General features: G+C 41.2%; 2 protein-coding genes across 3 annotated transcripts in view; both read right to left on the bottom strand.

The window, feature by feature from the left end:
• Positions 1-723: 723 nt before the first annotated feature.
• TMEM81 (transmembrane protein 81) lies at positions 724-1554 on the bottom strand. Its single transcript, XM_065897333.1, has one exon. The coding sequence runs from the start codon at positions 1552-1554 to the stop codon at positions 724-726; it is 831 nt and encodes a 276-aa protein (XP_065753405.1).
• A 2635-nt stretch (positions 1555-4189) lies between these two features.
• RBBP5 (RB binding protein 5, histone lysine methyltransferase complex subunit) overlaps positions 4190-15063 on the bottom strand; it is a 34478-nt gene continuing 23604 nt past the window's right edge. Inside the window, exons 8-14 of one of the 2 annotated variants that reach the window (XM_065880671.1) lie at positions 14844-14997; positions 14675-14746; positions 13920-14037; positions 12493-12562; positions 11513-11742; positions 10582-10773; positions 4190-5149 (exon numbers count right to left, since the gene is read on the bottom strand). In XM_065880671.1, coding sequence (XP_065736743.1) covers positions 5121-5149; positions 10582-10773; positions 11513-11742; positions 12493-12562; positions 13920-14037; positions 14675-14746; positions 14844-14997 — 865 coding nt within the window. In that variant the 3' untranslated portion in view covers positions 4190-5120. The remainder of the gene's footprint in view (positions 5150-10581; positions 10774-11512; positions 11743-12492; positions 12563-13919; positions 14038-14674; positions 14747-14843; positions 14998-15063) is intronic. The other variant, XM_065880679.1, reaches the window with a different exon arrangement.

Genomic DNA, 15063 nt, shown 5'->3' with positions numbered 1-15063 from the left:
CTGGGAGTGTATAAGGGGTGCAAATAATTTATTAACATTTAGTGACTGTCTCTTACACACCTGAGTCAGAAGTCATTACTAACACCCTTGGCTCTGCCACAAATGGGCATATGCCCCCAACAAAGCGATATGTTCGATGTCTATTCTAAAAACGCTGGTGTAAGTTTAAGCCCAAACCAGACTGATTATGGGACAATTTAAACAACTGCAAGAAATTTTAAACTAAAGGGCAGAAAAGGTTAGGTTTCCAAACAGCTACTGGGAATCGTCTTTATTGAAGAGGAAAAAGACACTTTCACTAGAAAAGCTATTATATCCTTCTCCATGATTATACTGCTCAGAAGGGAGATCAAGGTACGGGGGCATACAAGTTGTAAAGGGTAGAAAATGAATGCAAACTCGGAAGACAGAACTCTTCCCAGGAGCAGGGAGATGCCTGCAGTCAGTAGGGAGGCATACAAGTTGTAAAGGGTAGCAAATGAATGCAAACTCGGAAGACAGAACTCTTCCCAGGAGCAGGGAGATGCCTGCAGTCAGGTTTCCTGGGTACCTAGTGGGCAGGGAAGATCTGGAAGAGACCCATCTGGGACACAGAATTAGGGAATATTGCCCACAGCTACCATGATGTTGCCCCGCATCACAACCCCCACTCACTCCTTTGGTAGTGGAAGCCCCCCTCTTAGTTAATCCACAATCAGGCAGGCAGAACACTCCCCTGAAAAGCTAGTTTGGCTTCCTGAGCAGCCAGCCCTTCGGCAGCAAGGTTTGTAAGGTCTCAAGGATGGCACTGCTGTGGATCACCCTCAGTCCACCGCACAGGGCGATGCTCACCAACACGCCACCAGTCACACCACTGGCAATTCCTATCCCCACAGCTATGGTCACCTTCTTTTTCCACGGTGGGCGCTGAGGCCTGGAATAGTTGTCCAGATTCACTTCCAGGCCCTCATCTATTAACTTCTGATCCTCAGTAAGGGACTGATGGAAATTCAGGTTCACCAAGTTAGGAGGAAGGACCCTCAGCCCGAAATAGAGCCTCTTGACAAGTCTCAAGTTTTTTAACAGCTGCACATCACACCGGTAGGTCCCAGAGTCATACTCCTGAGCGGACTGAAACTTTATAAAGTGGAAACTGGCTCGGAAGGGTTTGAAGACTTCATCATCAGTTGAGATGATACCCCGAGCAAGTCTCCAGGTGAATCGGAAAGCTTCCTGTCCAACCTCCAGGATGTCTGAACTCAGACAGCTCAGCTTAAATTCCTGCCCTATGAGAACGGTGAAATGGAGCATTCCACAGATCCAGTTGGTCAGACATTCCAAGCGCTGAGACTTACACTTCCTTCTCACTCCATCAGGGCCCACCTCACAGACGGTCTCCTCCTTATAGCCAAGGCCACAGGTGACAGTACAGGTTGTGGCATTGACAATAACTTTCCCCACAGCTTCTTGCAGTTTCTCAGGAATGGCCAGTGTTTTAGGTAAAGTCACCACCAAAGGTAGATAGAAGGCCAACACCAGGTTCCCAAGGATGAAACTAGTGGCCAAAGTCTTCATGTCTTAGTAGGCATTTCACCACCCTCAGCCAACACCCGACGTGTTCCAGCTAAATCCTCCACAACATAATTTAATTCCTTTGACATGAGAGAGCCTTCAAAGTCGAAAGATATGATGCATGCATTGTCAATAAAACAATACAACTTAATAAAAGTCCAGTCCTTATTAACAGGTGAGGCCACACGGCAGAAAAAGTGTCACAAGGTTGTTGCTTTACTATCACTACTTGTTAACAACCACCTTACCAGTCTTCATTCTTTTCCCATCCTTTCAATGCATTTAAATCCACCTCTTGGGAAACAAAGATGAAAAGACTTCAGAAGCTGAAGTGAATTTCCAAATTACCTCAATGCATAGTAAAGCTGTACCATTCCTCACCCTGTCCCCTCCCCTCCAAGTTGTAGGCTCTGAATTCAAAGGTTTCAAAATACCAGCTAAATCTGCCCAAATAAGAAATCAAATACCAAGTCTAAAAAAAAAAAGAGAGGATTAACTTGAATTAAGTTATTATTAACTTTAAATGCTCCTAAACCTTCTATAAAAAGGATTAAGAACTCTGGACTGAGAGGCAAGTGATTTACCCTTCCTGAATTTGTTTCCTCCTTTGTAAATTAAGACCTCCTTGCCTATTTCAGGAAGGTCACTTTGAGCATCAAAAGTGATAAACTGTACATGAAAACACTTTGTAAAGTGTGTAAGGAATTTTAAAAAGAAATGAAAATTCACGAAGGCAAGGGCCAAACGGGCTTTTAGAATCAATGCTTAGCAGCAAGACAGGCGATGTTAAATGCAGCTCCTCTCCCACTTCTAGGCACTCTTCCTTCCCAAGGGTACCGAAGATATATTCTGGGGGAGAGGATACATAATTCTTCCTGACTCTCAGTCCAGTCCCCCCAACCCCACAGAACGAGAAAGGAGCTCATCATTCACTTGGGTCAAAGTTGCTATGCAACAGCTATGATGTCAAAAAAGATTCTCAGTCACATAACAGGATTAATAAGTAGACACTCAGATTTGGAGATGATTAAAATCAAAGACTTAAATAGACTTTATGAAACATCTTATTCTTCAGGAGACAATAAGTATTCGATGGATTTCAAGGCTATTTAATCTAGGGAGAAAAAGTGCTAATGAAGAGGAATTTATCTGTACTTACACTTTAAGAAAGGTCCTTGGAAGGCAGGAACTTCCTGGCAAGGGTTTCTGTAAGCTCCACAATGTCTCCTAGCACTGAGGCCTCTACAGAGTAGTTATACACTTACCGAGCTAAGGAATTGGAAGAGAGGGCATTCCTACATGATCCTTTTTTCACTAACTTTTTGCTTGAATTGTTTATTTATATTCTTGTCCAAAGGCAGGTATCTGGACTACCTGGCCACTCCTTAGCCTTTCCAGCTGTTATTTCTACACGGAGAAGATCTAATATCAACAAAGTAAGCTGCATTTTCTGTTGTACAGAGTGAAGTGGCCAGTGACTTTCAGAAGTGATCAGTGTCTACAAACACACACCTACACCTGTTCTTTAATAAACATCAGATTTTATTTACAAAGCATTAAAGCTTCAGCAAGAAGTACCCAAGGCTAAGTCTCATCTCGTACAAAACTACAGAACATTAGAAAACAAAACACTGGGGGGTGGGCAGGTGACAAAAGGGAAAAAGAATATGCATATATTGTACAAATCGAGAAAATCAAACTGAAATAGACAGAAGGTTTTAGGAGCTGAAAAAAATTCCAAAAGCATAAATAATTATTAGGAGCTGCTGCCAGAGACACTCTGACGTGGCTGAAGTTGACTTTCTCAGCAGCCGGTTTAGGAGGTGGACAGAGCTGGAACATCCCAATGCTCAGGCAGAGGACACCCAGCTACTCTGCATGTGGAAATAAGGCAGAAACCTCTTGTATCACACAGTTTGCATACTACTGCACTGTACAGTACAAAGAGAAACAAAACGGAAATAATGTCTGCAAAACAAAAACATGTCTCGTGACCCACCTACCAATCTCAACCACTGGTCTAATATGAAACAGGAAATGAAATTCACAAAATGAGCATCTGAGGAAAAAGCAGTGGCATCTAAAAATATAGACATTTTGCCACTGACTCAGGGAGAGCTCTTGCTTCAACTACTGAACGTTTTGGTTCTAAAGGTGGAATGGAAGAGGCTCTTGTTGATGTGTTCTACTTTGATTTCTATGCTAAAATCCAAAAGGCAATCACCTCGTTTGGCTACCTATCGGAGCAACCACCAACTGACAGAGATTTCCCAACAAGCACAGTGTTTAACTCTCCTTTGAAAATACTGTGAAAATGATGATCCAGATTAAGCACTTCCAGTCAGCTCAAAGCTCTGCTCAAGAGAGACTGGAGAGGCCCCTCCACACCTGGTTTCTTCACTCTGGATTTTCAGAGAATTTCAAACACCTAGTGTACACATCCATCCAACCTGCTACTTTTTATACAAAGAACAGCAAAAGCAAAAATTAAAATTTTTTTTTAAAAAGCTAAGCAACCTTTCACAGAAAGGAAGTGACTGGAAACATGTAGGAAGGAAAAGGGGTGTGGATACAAGGAGGGGAAACGCGATGACTGACGGGAAGGACAGGTGTCCACGAGCAATGATAAAAAAAAAAGGTTCTTAGATTTTTTTATTTGAACTGTGTTGTCATTGCTTTGATTTTGGACGGTTTTATTTTAGTCCTTGCATAGATTCCCCCACCCCCAGTAAAAAAGAAGTCTGCTGAGAGACACCTCGGTTTGTTTCTGGCTCTGGAAGCCAGTACAGGTAAAGCAATATAAACTACTGATGATTCTTTGCTGGAGACAAATGAACTAGCTATCTTCAAAAACCATGATTAATGAGAATGAACCAATACTGGAGGGAAACATGCAATGAAAAGGATACAAAGAGAAACCTGACCCTCTTATAGCTCAACTTCTGGAGCAAAATGTTACAGTATGTGAACAAAGAGGGGGCCTTTCTTATCTTTCTTTGCTTTTGGAAAATTTGAAATCTTTCCAGCACTTTCTTTTCTGCCCATCTTTGTAATACAATATGGAAATATAGGAGGTATCTGGTGAGTGGGTAAGTTTAAAAATGGAAGAAAGAATGTGCAACAGAAGTTTTTCTAGGATACAGGCAGCAAAGTTTCAGATAAGAACAAGTCACTCAAGGACGTGCACTGTGGAGGGAAGGCAAGTAGGAGATAGGAAATGACAGGCCGAAATGATGCTGGGTACAGTAAAGACAGACAAGCAAAACAGGAATCTCTTCTCCAGCAACATAACAAGCATTGACGTTTAAATGAGTCAAAACTCCTGTTTGATGTCTTCATAAATCCTCATTCCTGAGAGCCTATTTGGACTTATGCTTGAAAGGGAAGGGGACATATATTCTTCTTCCTTAATTCAATTCTTCATTCAAACATAAAATTCACTCCTTCCACCTCCTGGGTGGAAGACAGAGGCCTTTGTTTTAAATTAAAGTCAATCTCAAATGACTGACCACAGTGTCCAGAGGCCACACGATGGCAAAGTAGGGAAGAACAAAGAACTTCAAGGGCCTTCATAACAGTTCTGAGATCGCTCCCCCTGCTAAAGAGATGAGACATAAAAAGATTTCTTTTAGCATCAACTTAGACCAGTTACTTTCAAGAACACAAATACAGATGCTGGATGATGCATTACAAGCACACATGGGCTAAGAACTTCCCCCCTTTAAGTTAAAACCAACCCCAACTCCCAATTACTCTTTACTGAAGCAACAAATAATCCAAACCCCACCCCCGCTCCCTCAGTACTTTTCTCAGCACTGCCCCAAAGGGAGAAAAAAAGGCAAAATGATCAGACTTCTACACATTTTCCAAGCTTCTAACCATTCTCCAGGGCGTTAACATACAATGCTACACATTCCAAAGAGTGCAGTAAGTAGAGGGAAGGAAATTCTAGGGTACTACTGCCTCTTTCAATCTTTCATATACTAATTCGCCACTAAATGATTAACGGTGAGCAACAAACCCTTTTCCAAACACCCTTGTTCCTTAAATGATACTCTCAGCTCCTCAGAATCCCAAATATGGGGAAATTTTAATGAAAACTACTGTCGGCATTTCTATGCGCCAACAACTGATCAATAAATAAAATCCTAAATAGTAAAATCAAATGAACACTTCCCTGATTACTCCATAGAAGCTGTTCAATCTCTGAGGGACATCCTTAAATGGGTTGCTGTGAAATATTAACTAGGAAGTGTAAAAAGAGATCAAGGTGAAGAAAGTCCTCCCAGTGTCATCTGGAATGGGGAAGAACATTCCACTTGAAGGTAAAATGGTTAAAAATAATTGCCCAAGTTGTAAAAAAAAAAAAAAGTACCCATTTATAAACCTTGCTTTTAACCTGATTTTAAATAAGTTCAAGCACAGATGAAAACTGGCAATAAAAATAAATTCCAATTTGCCTGAGAAGAGACTGAAATTATGAGATACAAACTCTCCTGGATGCTACATGTTAAAAATCAAATTTAAACTTTATATAGTTCAGTAAGATAAAAAGTATATTTAAGCATCTGTTTTTCAGATCTTTCAACATAAAATGTAATAATTAACTTCTTGAATTGATTTTTTTTTAAATCGTGAGATAAAAGAATCTACTCCACAGGACTCAGTAACAGGCCTTTAACACTTTAAGGCTAGTTTCTCTGATTGTTTCTACAGGTACTCTGACCAATCTAGTTTAACAGTTTAAAAAAAGACAACATTGACATTTTAAGCCTAACTCATGAGAGGAAAAAGTGGCTTGCATTAATAATGGGCACTCAAGATGACTAATGAGCTACATTATTATACTGATTATCTGAGGTCAGTTAATGTTTTTTCTTTATCGCTCTCTTTCCTGTGAACAGACCAAAAACAAAGCTTGTTGAGGCATCAGGCAACAAACCAATACCAGAGCAAGCAAGTCTGTGAGCAAGATAAGATACACGGCAACAGCAACAAAGCAGGAGATCTCCAGGCTACTTAAAAATCTGCCCCAAGTATTATTTAACCGCAACATGATAGAAATCTCCAGTAATATAAAACTAAGAAAAATTCAGCTCATGGTAAACAGCTGTTATTGGTACCTCCCCAAAGCAGCCAAGCCAGGGTGGCTTGAGAAAACACTTAATTTTCAAACATTACCTTAGTCAGCTAATAAGACCACACAGAATGAGAATACCCAACTAGCCATCTAAAAATATAATTTCAGCAGGAATTCATAAATTAGTCTTTGAGAGACTGATCAGTTTTCAAAAAAGGGGGGGGTGGGGGGAAGCCCCTACCAATCATTTAAAACAATCAGATTCAGCAAGTGAACAGAACATAGTTCAGAGGCCCAGGGTGGAGGGCCAGCACCAGGAGGGCAGTGGTGCAGCCAAAGGCAGGGAAATCAGCGCAGGGCCTGTCGGCCCCCAGAAGTGGCACCTCTGCTCAGTTTGGCCTCAACAGACCATTCCCTTCATGCCCACCATCCCACAAGGCCTTTAGACCACATATGTGACAGGCCACAACTTTGTCACACTTGCTACCGAGGGTGTTTACTGCCAAGGAGCCCTACTTCTAGGGCAATCTTTGAGCGGTCACAGGGCAACCGGGACACTGGTGGCTCTGCTCACATCTCAAGTTTCGATCCTGAGGACTGTCCTCTGCAGAGTATCTAATAAGGTAACCAGAGGGAATCTGATAGATGGTGCTATGTCGATCTGGACTTTCTGAAAAGTCCCCAGCTCAGGGTTACCCTTAAGCTTCACTGATGGGTCCTCCCTCATCACAGAAAGTGTGTCTTCGTGGATATGAGTAAACTGGTACTGTTCAATACTGATGAGCTGTTTCATAGGGAAGAATTTTCGACAGCCTCAGATTCCAGATGGCTAGATTACTCCTATTGGCGGTCTATGTGTCTTCCAACTGTCGCCTGAAATGCATGATCTCCTGTTGCAACATGCAACAGACTACAGCAGCTTTGTCAGGCCTATCAGGGCTTACTGAACAGTTTCTTCAGTAACTGATGAATTGCAGATATTAACAAACAGTTGGCATTTATCTAAATTGAGCAGTAGCCTACACCTACAATCTGCCTTCAAATGATTGGGCTCTAATGCAAAAGCAGGGCATTTGCGGGGAGGTCCGCAAAGCACTGAATCTATAAATACACCCATCAGACTGAACTAATCTTTGAAGATGGTTCAGCCTCAGCCACTGAGGATCAGGATTCATTTCTTAATATCTGGTGGAAAATCCACAGTGACAGCATGCTGCTTTTTATTGAAACTCTCCAAGGTGTGGAAGAACATGAGACATAAAGGGTTTTGATTACCTCAGAGGCCTGGGGGAGCTATGTGAAAATGAACAGCATGTGTCAGCCAGCCTCTGCCTGCTCTGGGCCCTCCAAGCTGAAAATCGTACTGGATGAAGCGCCACCCTGGCCCAAAGAAACCCACACAAAAGGTATGACAGGTTGTCCTGAAACTGAGACTTCTAATGGCGCGCTATATGATACTCAGTTTCGGCACTCTCCCCCAGACTCACAGCCTTCATAAAGACCCAAACCACACTGCAGCTAGTGGCTAAAAGCCCTTCTGAGGAAGGGTCAGGACTAACCACAATGCCTTTTTTGAGGTTTTTTAATGATCCTGCTCCTCAGCACACTCGGGAGTTTGATCCGGCCATTTCCATTTTGGAGACTTCCATTCAGGAAAAGGCCAAGGAACCAAGGCAAGAGAAGAAGAAAATGGGAAGAAGGAAGTAGAGGTTACACGGGGAAGTATGCAATGCAGATAATCATGAGAAGTTGGTAAAATGCTTGCAGTAATCTAGACAGTTGTTTTGTCTGTTATCAGAAAGCGTATCATCACCCTGGCCTTGTTATGTAAAAGTCTCCTCTAGTCCTTTCAAAGGGTGAAGCCGTTAAAATAGCTGCCTCCATTTAAGGCTGACCAACTCAAGTCCCTGATAACAATAATGAAGAAAATAAAAACCCAGTCTGAAGCACCCTGCTGTTTCAAGACACAAGTTCTAGCCTGTCAGCTGAGTGAGTGGGAATAAACTTCTAATAGGCCATTGATAATGATATCCAGTCTTGCTAGAAGGAGTTTTGAAATGCTGACATGTACAAACACTATGTATTTCACACATAGATCAAAATTTCAATGCAGTATTTTGAAAACTTCAGGGAATAAAAAGGCCCATTCCTTTACGGCTAAATAAACTTTCTAACATCTCATTTAGATGTTTTTGAAGCATAGCTAAAAAATACCACTGCTGTTATACTCTAAGCTGTAAAATGTAACAGTACTTCATGGTACCTTTGACAAAAACCCAATTTGAGAAATGTCAAAAATATTTACTGTTAGTGACCATATCAGCTATAATTAAAAGTGGAAATCACTGTATTATAGAGAGAAAATTTTAGTTTTTAAAAACTTCAAATGGTTTATTTGCCGTACACTTAGTATTAAAAAGCAAATGATTAATTACAGATAGATTCTGAAGATGCTGGGAAAGTATGTCTTAGAGTATTTCAATTAATTCAATATGTTTGCCTACATTTGAAATCACCCTGAAGCATTTCAGCTCTTGGGGCCAGGGAAATCTATTTGAACTTCAAATTGTTTCTTCTATAGTGGCATCCGCTTATGCAAGAAGTGGGTTATGAAAGGATGGTTTTTACTTACATTAGTCAATTACTGACATGCAATCTTTGCTGGCAATGCCCATATAACTCTTCCAGGCTATTTTTAAAAATATACAGACATGGCCCTAAGTGGACTGAATGTGGAGGTGGTAACTGATTATCAGTGGAGTACCATAAATATTGTTGCTGGGAAGAAAAATGCTAGTGCTCCAATGGTATGGTGTTGGACTTATGAAAGTCTAAATCTAGTGAACTTGAGGGGGAATACTCAAAATGATGACTAATTGAGTCTGTTTCAGCTTCTCTGCAGGAGAGAATTCACGTTCACAATGATTAACTGGCTTAAGGAACTCTGTTTTGCATATCATCACATTTGGATTAACACAATTAAAATTTTAAAGTGGGGAAAAAAAACCCCTAAACACAAACACTGATATTTTGTTAGTCCTGCCTCTGAATCTACTGACCTAGCCACAGAAAACTGAGAGTAATGTATTAACTAAAGCAGTGCCTAAATATAAAACAAAACAAAAAGTTTCCAAAACCCAACAATATCTGAGCAGAAATGAACTTGAGTTTGCTTACTATTTTCCAAACAAAAGACCATTTAGCCTAGATTCACAAGTATTTGACTGGAAATTGAAACTGTTCTCCATCCTCCAATAAAAATCCCTCAGTTACATAGAAGTGAGAAAACAGTAAGTTTCAAGAGGCTTAGGTGTTAAGAAGCTACAAAGTTTGTCTTTTTGGTAACCTCCTGTTTGAAAGAACAAAACACCTCATCTTCTTCCTTACCATGATGGTACTACGAACAACTCCATCACTGCTTCTAGACTACTGAAAGAGAGAAAAACACCACCTCTGGGATTTGAAAAATTTGAAGAGAGAGAAAAAAGATGCTACAGTTAAATAGTCAAGGGCTGTATAAAGAAGCTCATATTTCTGGTTATCTGTTTGGATCTTTCATTTGAGACGAAACAAAAAACCTAGGAGCAAACACAGATTTAAAAAATGAATTAAACAAGGGGTTCTTACCCTTTTTCAGGTCACAGATTCCTACAGGAATCCAGTGAAATGTACAGGCATCTCCCCCCCCCAAAATATTCATAAAATATTTTGCATAAGACCAAGGGAATGGAGATCCCCCTGAAACCTGGTTAAAGACCCAAGGTTAAGAGCCACTGAATTAAGCCAAATCCGGTTTAGCCTGCCCTCGGCAGTAGTTTAAAACTCAGAGAATATCTGCCACTGGGGAAAAGGAGGGAAGGAAGGAAAAAATGCTGCCGTTAAACGGAGTCAGGGGCTGTACAAAGCAAGGCCACGAAGCAAGCCAGACAGTGCTCCCAATGTGTCCTTACCTGTCAAGGGCTGGCTGAGCTCCGCCTGCACTTTACCCTTCGCTGATCCTTCCAGAGGTAAACCTCTGTCCCCTTTGTAGAGTTTCGGTTTAAATGGAGAATCTTTCTCTTTACCTTTTGATCCTTTAGGCCGGCCTGCTTGCTTCTTCTTGGATTTGCCATCCCCCTTCACACCCAGTAGTGGATGGACTTCTGTAAAAGGACAGATAGGCAAAGAAAGAAATCCACACATCACCCCAACTGAGCATGTGCCGTGCCACCTATCCATGAGCAAAGAATTCTGCTCTTGCATCTCAGGTCCACTAATACAAGAAGAAAAGTTTGTTTTGTTTATTAATTATAAACTATAGAAGAGTGGCTATTAAATGAGAAGTAGTTCCTTGGCCACATGGCCTATGTGATTCATACGAAGCCACAGCAGCTCTAAATGGAAAAGGCAGCTCAAAGACACACTGATACTCTATCACACAAGCCACAACAGGAATGCACATGTGCACACTGGCACCTGAGAGCAGAAAGGGAATGGGCTTTGGTACGTGACAGACCAGGGTAAGAATCCAGACTCAACCATGTAATTAAAAAGGCTTCTAGAGTCAGACTGTAAAAGTAGGTAGGAAGAATTAAGGTTGTCCAAGTCTGACTGGTACTTTACTACCTAATGAGAACCTTGCGGGAGAGGCAGGGTATTTAAAACAAACTGAGCCAGATGTCAGAAGACTTAAAGTATGCCATCTTAGGCAAAGTACTGAGGGCAGAATCTCCCCATTTTAAAAGAGAAGTGAAGCAGATGAAATTATTACAAAGTTGTAAAGCACTATAAAAAAGACTCATGGGAAAATCCCTTTAAGGGAAAATCACCCAAACAGGAAATTACCAGATTGTGCTGGAGAGTGGCATCTGTCAGGCAAGGGAGAGAAAATGTGGCTCTTACCATCATTTGGTACTCCTTGCAGTTCAATATTGGTTGTTTTGGGTTTCTTCTTAGGTGGCTGGGACCCATCTGTTGAAGACTGTCTCTTCTTCTCTGAACTAGCCCCTTCGTCCATCAAGGAGGTTTGGACTGCATCCGGTGGGGGGCCATAAGGATTTTCTTCTGGGTCTTCTACCTCAGGGGCAATGGGTAAATATAATAGAGCCTTTGAATCTTCCAGCTCTTCATCACTATTTGGAACAGGATCAGAAAAGGGATAGGAAAAAAGAGGAGAAAGTTGCTTAAACCATGAACCCTTCCTCTAGGGCAGAATCATCTAACCATAAGCAACAGGTATGGATCTAAAATTTCAAGAAAGCCAAGACAAATAAAAAGAAATCAGACAGGGGCTTCCCTGGTGGCACAGTGGTTAAGAATCCGCCTACCAATGCAGGGGACACAGGTTCGAGCACTGGTCCGGGAAGATCCCACATGCCGCAGAGCAACTAAGCCCGTGCGCCACAACTACTGAGCCTGCGCTCTAAAGCCCGCGAGCCACAACTACTGAAGCCCACGTGCCACAACTACTGAAGCCCACGCACCTAGAGCCCATGCTCCGCAACAAGAGAAGCCACCGCAGTGAGAAGCCCGCGCACCACAACAAAGAGTAGCCCCCGCTCGCCGCCACTAGAGAAAGCCCGTGCGCAGCAATGAAGACCCAACGCAGCCAAAAATAAAGAAAGAAATAAACTTTTTAAAAAGGAAATCAGACAACACGATTAATAAAATCAGTAGTAAAAATAAACGGCATAAACAAATTATTTCACTTTCTTAAGATTTTTCTATCAAGGGAGAAGGGAAGGGATTTCTTGCACACCAAAGGAGTTATCTCTTTGAGGTCAAAGGCAGATGGGCCTGAAGGAAGAGCCGGGGAACTGAGCAGCACAACCAGAGACTGAGGAGGAGGAGCACCCCAGGCCCAGCCTTCAGCGGCAGCTCACCTGCTACAGAAGGCGGCAATAGGGTCCACACTGGTGACATCCACTTCCTCATCCTCTGCAGCATCAGCCCCTGCAGGACAAAAACACAGCAGAGGTGTGAGAAGAAGTAGAAGACTGCTCTTTACATATAGCTTATGGTTTTCATAAACTGAAATCCGGGAGAAACAAAGGAGGAAAACCAAACAGTTTGTTTTACTTAGTCGTTCTGCAAATATTTACTGAATTTCCACCACACGCTAGGCACTGGGAATAGAGTGATGCCCCAGAAAGTTGGGAACGGTTCTTCAGTAAAAATTTTAGAAGTCTAACTGGGGAGACACATACACACAGATAATTTCAGTTCCATACAGTAAGTGCTACAGTAAAGGTATGTGCAATGTGCCAAGGAGATGGGAAGGAGAAAGAACTTCTGCAGAAGTTTGGGAAGGCTTCGTACAACACAGTCCAATAACACTAATACAATCCAGAATACACTGCAGCCCTGACGGTCTTTCTAAGGCACAGGAGGCATGTAAGTTATCTAATATCACAAAAGTGAGGACCAGCACTTTCAAGCTGGAGAGAACTAATTTCAATCCCAATTCCCCGATTCCTGACACCATCAAGTGGCCCAGCAGTCAATGACCCGTGGCATTAATTACTCAAGCTGACAGTGCCAACTGGGCACATTAAGCATTCATACACACAAACCCCTGCCAGACGCAAAGCCCTGTGCTTAGACAACGATGGGGCTATAAAGTGACATCTTTATTCTCAAGTAACTTCCTATCTAGAAGCTCAGAAGCCAAGAGATAAAAATAACAATGATCACGATCATAATCATAGTAGAAGAGAACATCTGAATGCTCATTATGGCCTAGACACTATAGTGAGCCCTTTACATGAATTATCTCATTTATTCCCCACAACCCTAAAAGGCAGGTACTATTGTTATCCTTGTTTTACAGAAAAGGAAGTTCAGGTTTAAAGAATAAGTATTCTGCCCAAGGCGGTCTGACTCCAGAGCCCATGCTCTTTACCTTCATCTTACTGACAAAGGAGTGACAATACCCAAACAGCAGCTGAGCACCCAGCGTGTGTGGGTGGCTTTGTTAGATGCCCCATGCAAATCCTCATTTAATCATCTGCAATTAGTCAGGAAATACAAAGTGAAACGTTAAGAGAGCTGCTCGTGCCCTAGTAACGCCCATGTTAAGCCCTGAGTCAATGCCTTACAAATAAATATTCTAAAAACACTGTCAAAACTGTGTAAGCTTAGGAAAAAAAATTAGACTAAGTGCTGAAATGAACTTTCAACACAAATTAAGAACGAGTACTAAAAAAATAAAAAATAAAAAAAATAAAAAATAAAAAAAAAAAAGAACGAGTACTGAGTAAAACAATCATTTTTCCTTTGGGATATACTACCTGCAACTGAGAAATATTACCTGTCTGTTCAGGCTCACTCTTATCTTCATCTTCAATATCAAACTCTGATTCCCTTTCTTCATATTCTACATTTTCATCCAATTCTTTGAAGTCTGGCGCAAATGCACTCCAATTTTCCTGTGCCACAAACAAAACATACTACTTAACTGTATGAGAAAGCAGCGGTCTGTAACCTAGACATTAATGATATAAATAAAAGGACTGACCATGAACAAGACTCAAAATTCTGAGATCAAATTTGGCAGATAATAAAAATTAGGTGTCTACAGTTTTATTACCTTAAGGCATTTCCTATCTTAAACATTCCATGGTATTAACTGTAGTTCTTTCATAAATAACTGCCTTCTTTAATCTTTATAAGATGTAATTCTGAGGTAAAATGTTAAGTTTTCTTCTGAGTACACTGATTACAAATTTAATTAAAGGTGTTCAAAATAAAATCAAGATGTAAAACAGACGCTAACTGAGCTGAAAATAAGAAAAGCACAAGAAAACTCTATCTCGGATGAGCAACAGAAAAACGTACCAGGAAGTACACTAGATTTTCTCCCTGAAAACAGAGCTGGTAAATTGACTTTGGACCAAGACCTTACCATTAAAATAAAGCAAAACTAGATGCACTGAACTATTTAATTAGAAGAATCATATGGAAAAGAAAGTATATAAGGTAATTTTGGGCTTACTATTTGTAAAGTTCTTTGATAAAAGGAAAGGGTATCTAGCTTCAAAGCAGTTAAACCAGAAAAATACTTACTACTTGATTTTGTGCCCAGATAGATACCACTCCACTAGAAATGGATGCTATGATGGGTCGAACAGGATGCCACTAAATTTTAATGAAGCAAAGAAAAATCAATTCTAAGGATGAATCCAAGATTTTCTGTATTACATAAGTAACAACAGCAACCTCTCATCCTACTCACAGCTACATCCAAGAGGAGTTCTCCTCTTGTCCCATGGAGAATCTTCACCAGGTTACCAATACTCTTCTCCCAGATGTACAGGGCATGCTGCCGGGCTGACCCTGCGACTATGTATTCCCCATCCCCAGAGAAACAACATTTCTTCCATGGGGTCCTAAAGGACAAAGAAAATACCCAAATAGAACTGGAACCTGACCCCAGGCCATGAATTAGCACATAT

The sequence above is a fragment of the Phocoena phocoena genome, chromosome 1 (assembly GCF_963924675.1).
Source record: "Phocoena phocoena chromosome 1, mPhoPho1.1, whole genome shotgun sequence".
NCBI lineage: Eukaryota > Metazoa > Chordata > Mammalia > Artiodactyla > Phocoenidae > Phocoena > Phocoena phocoena.
This window is presented reverse-complemented; position numbering and strand designations above follow the sequence as displayed.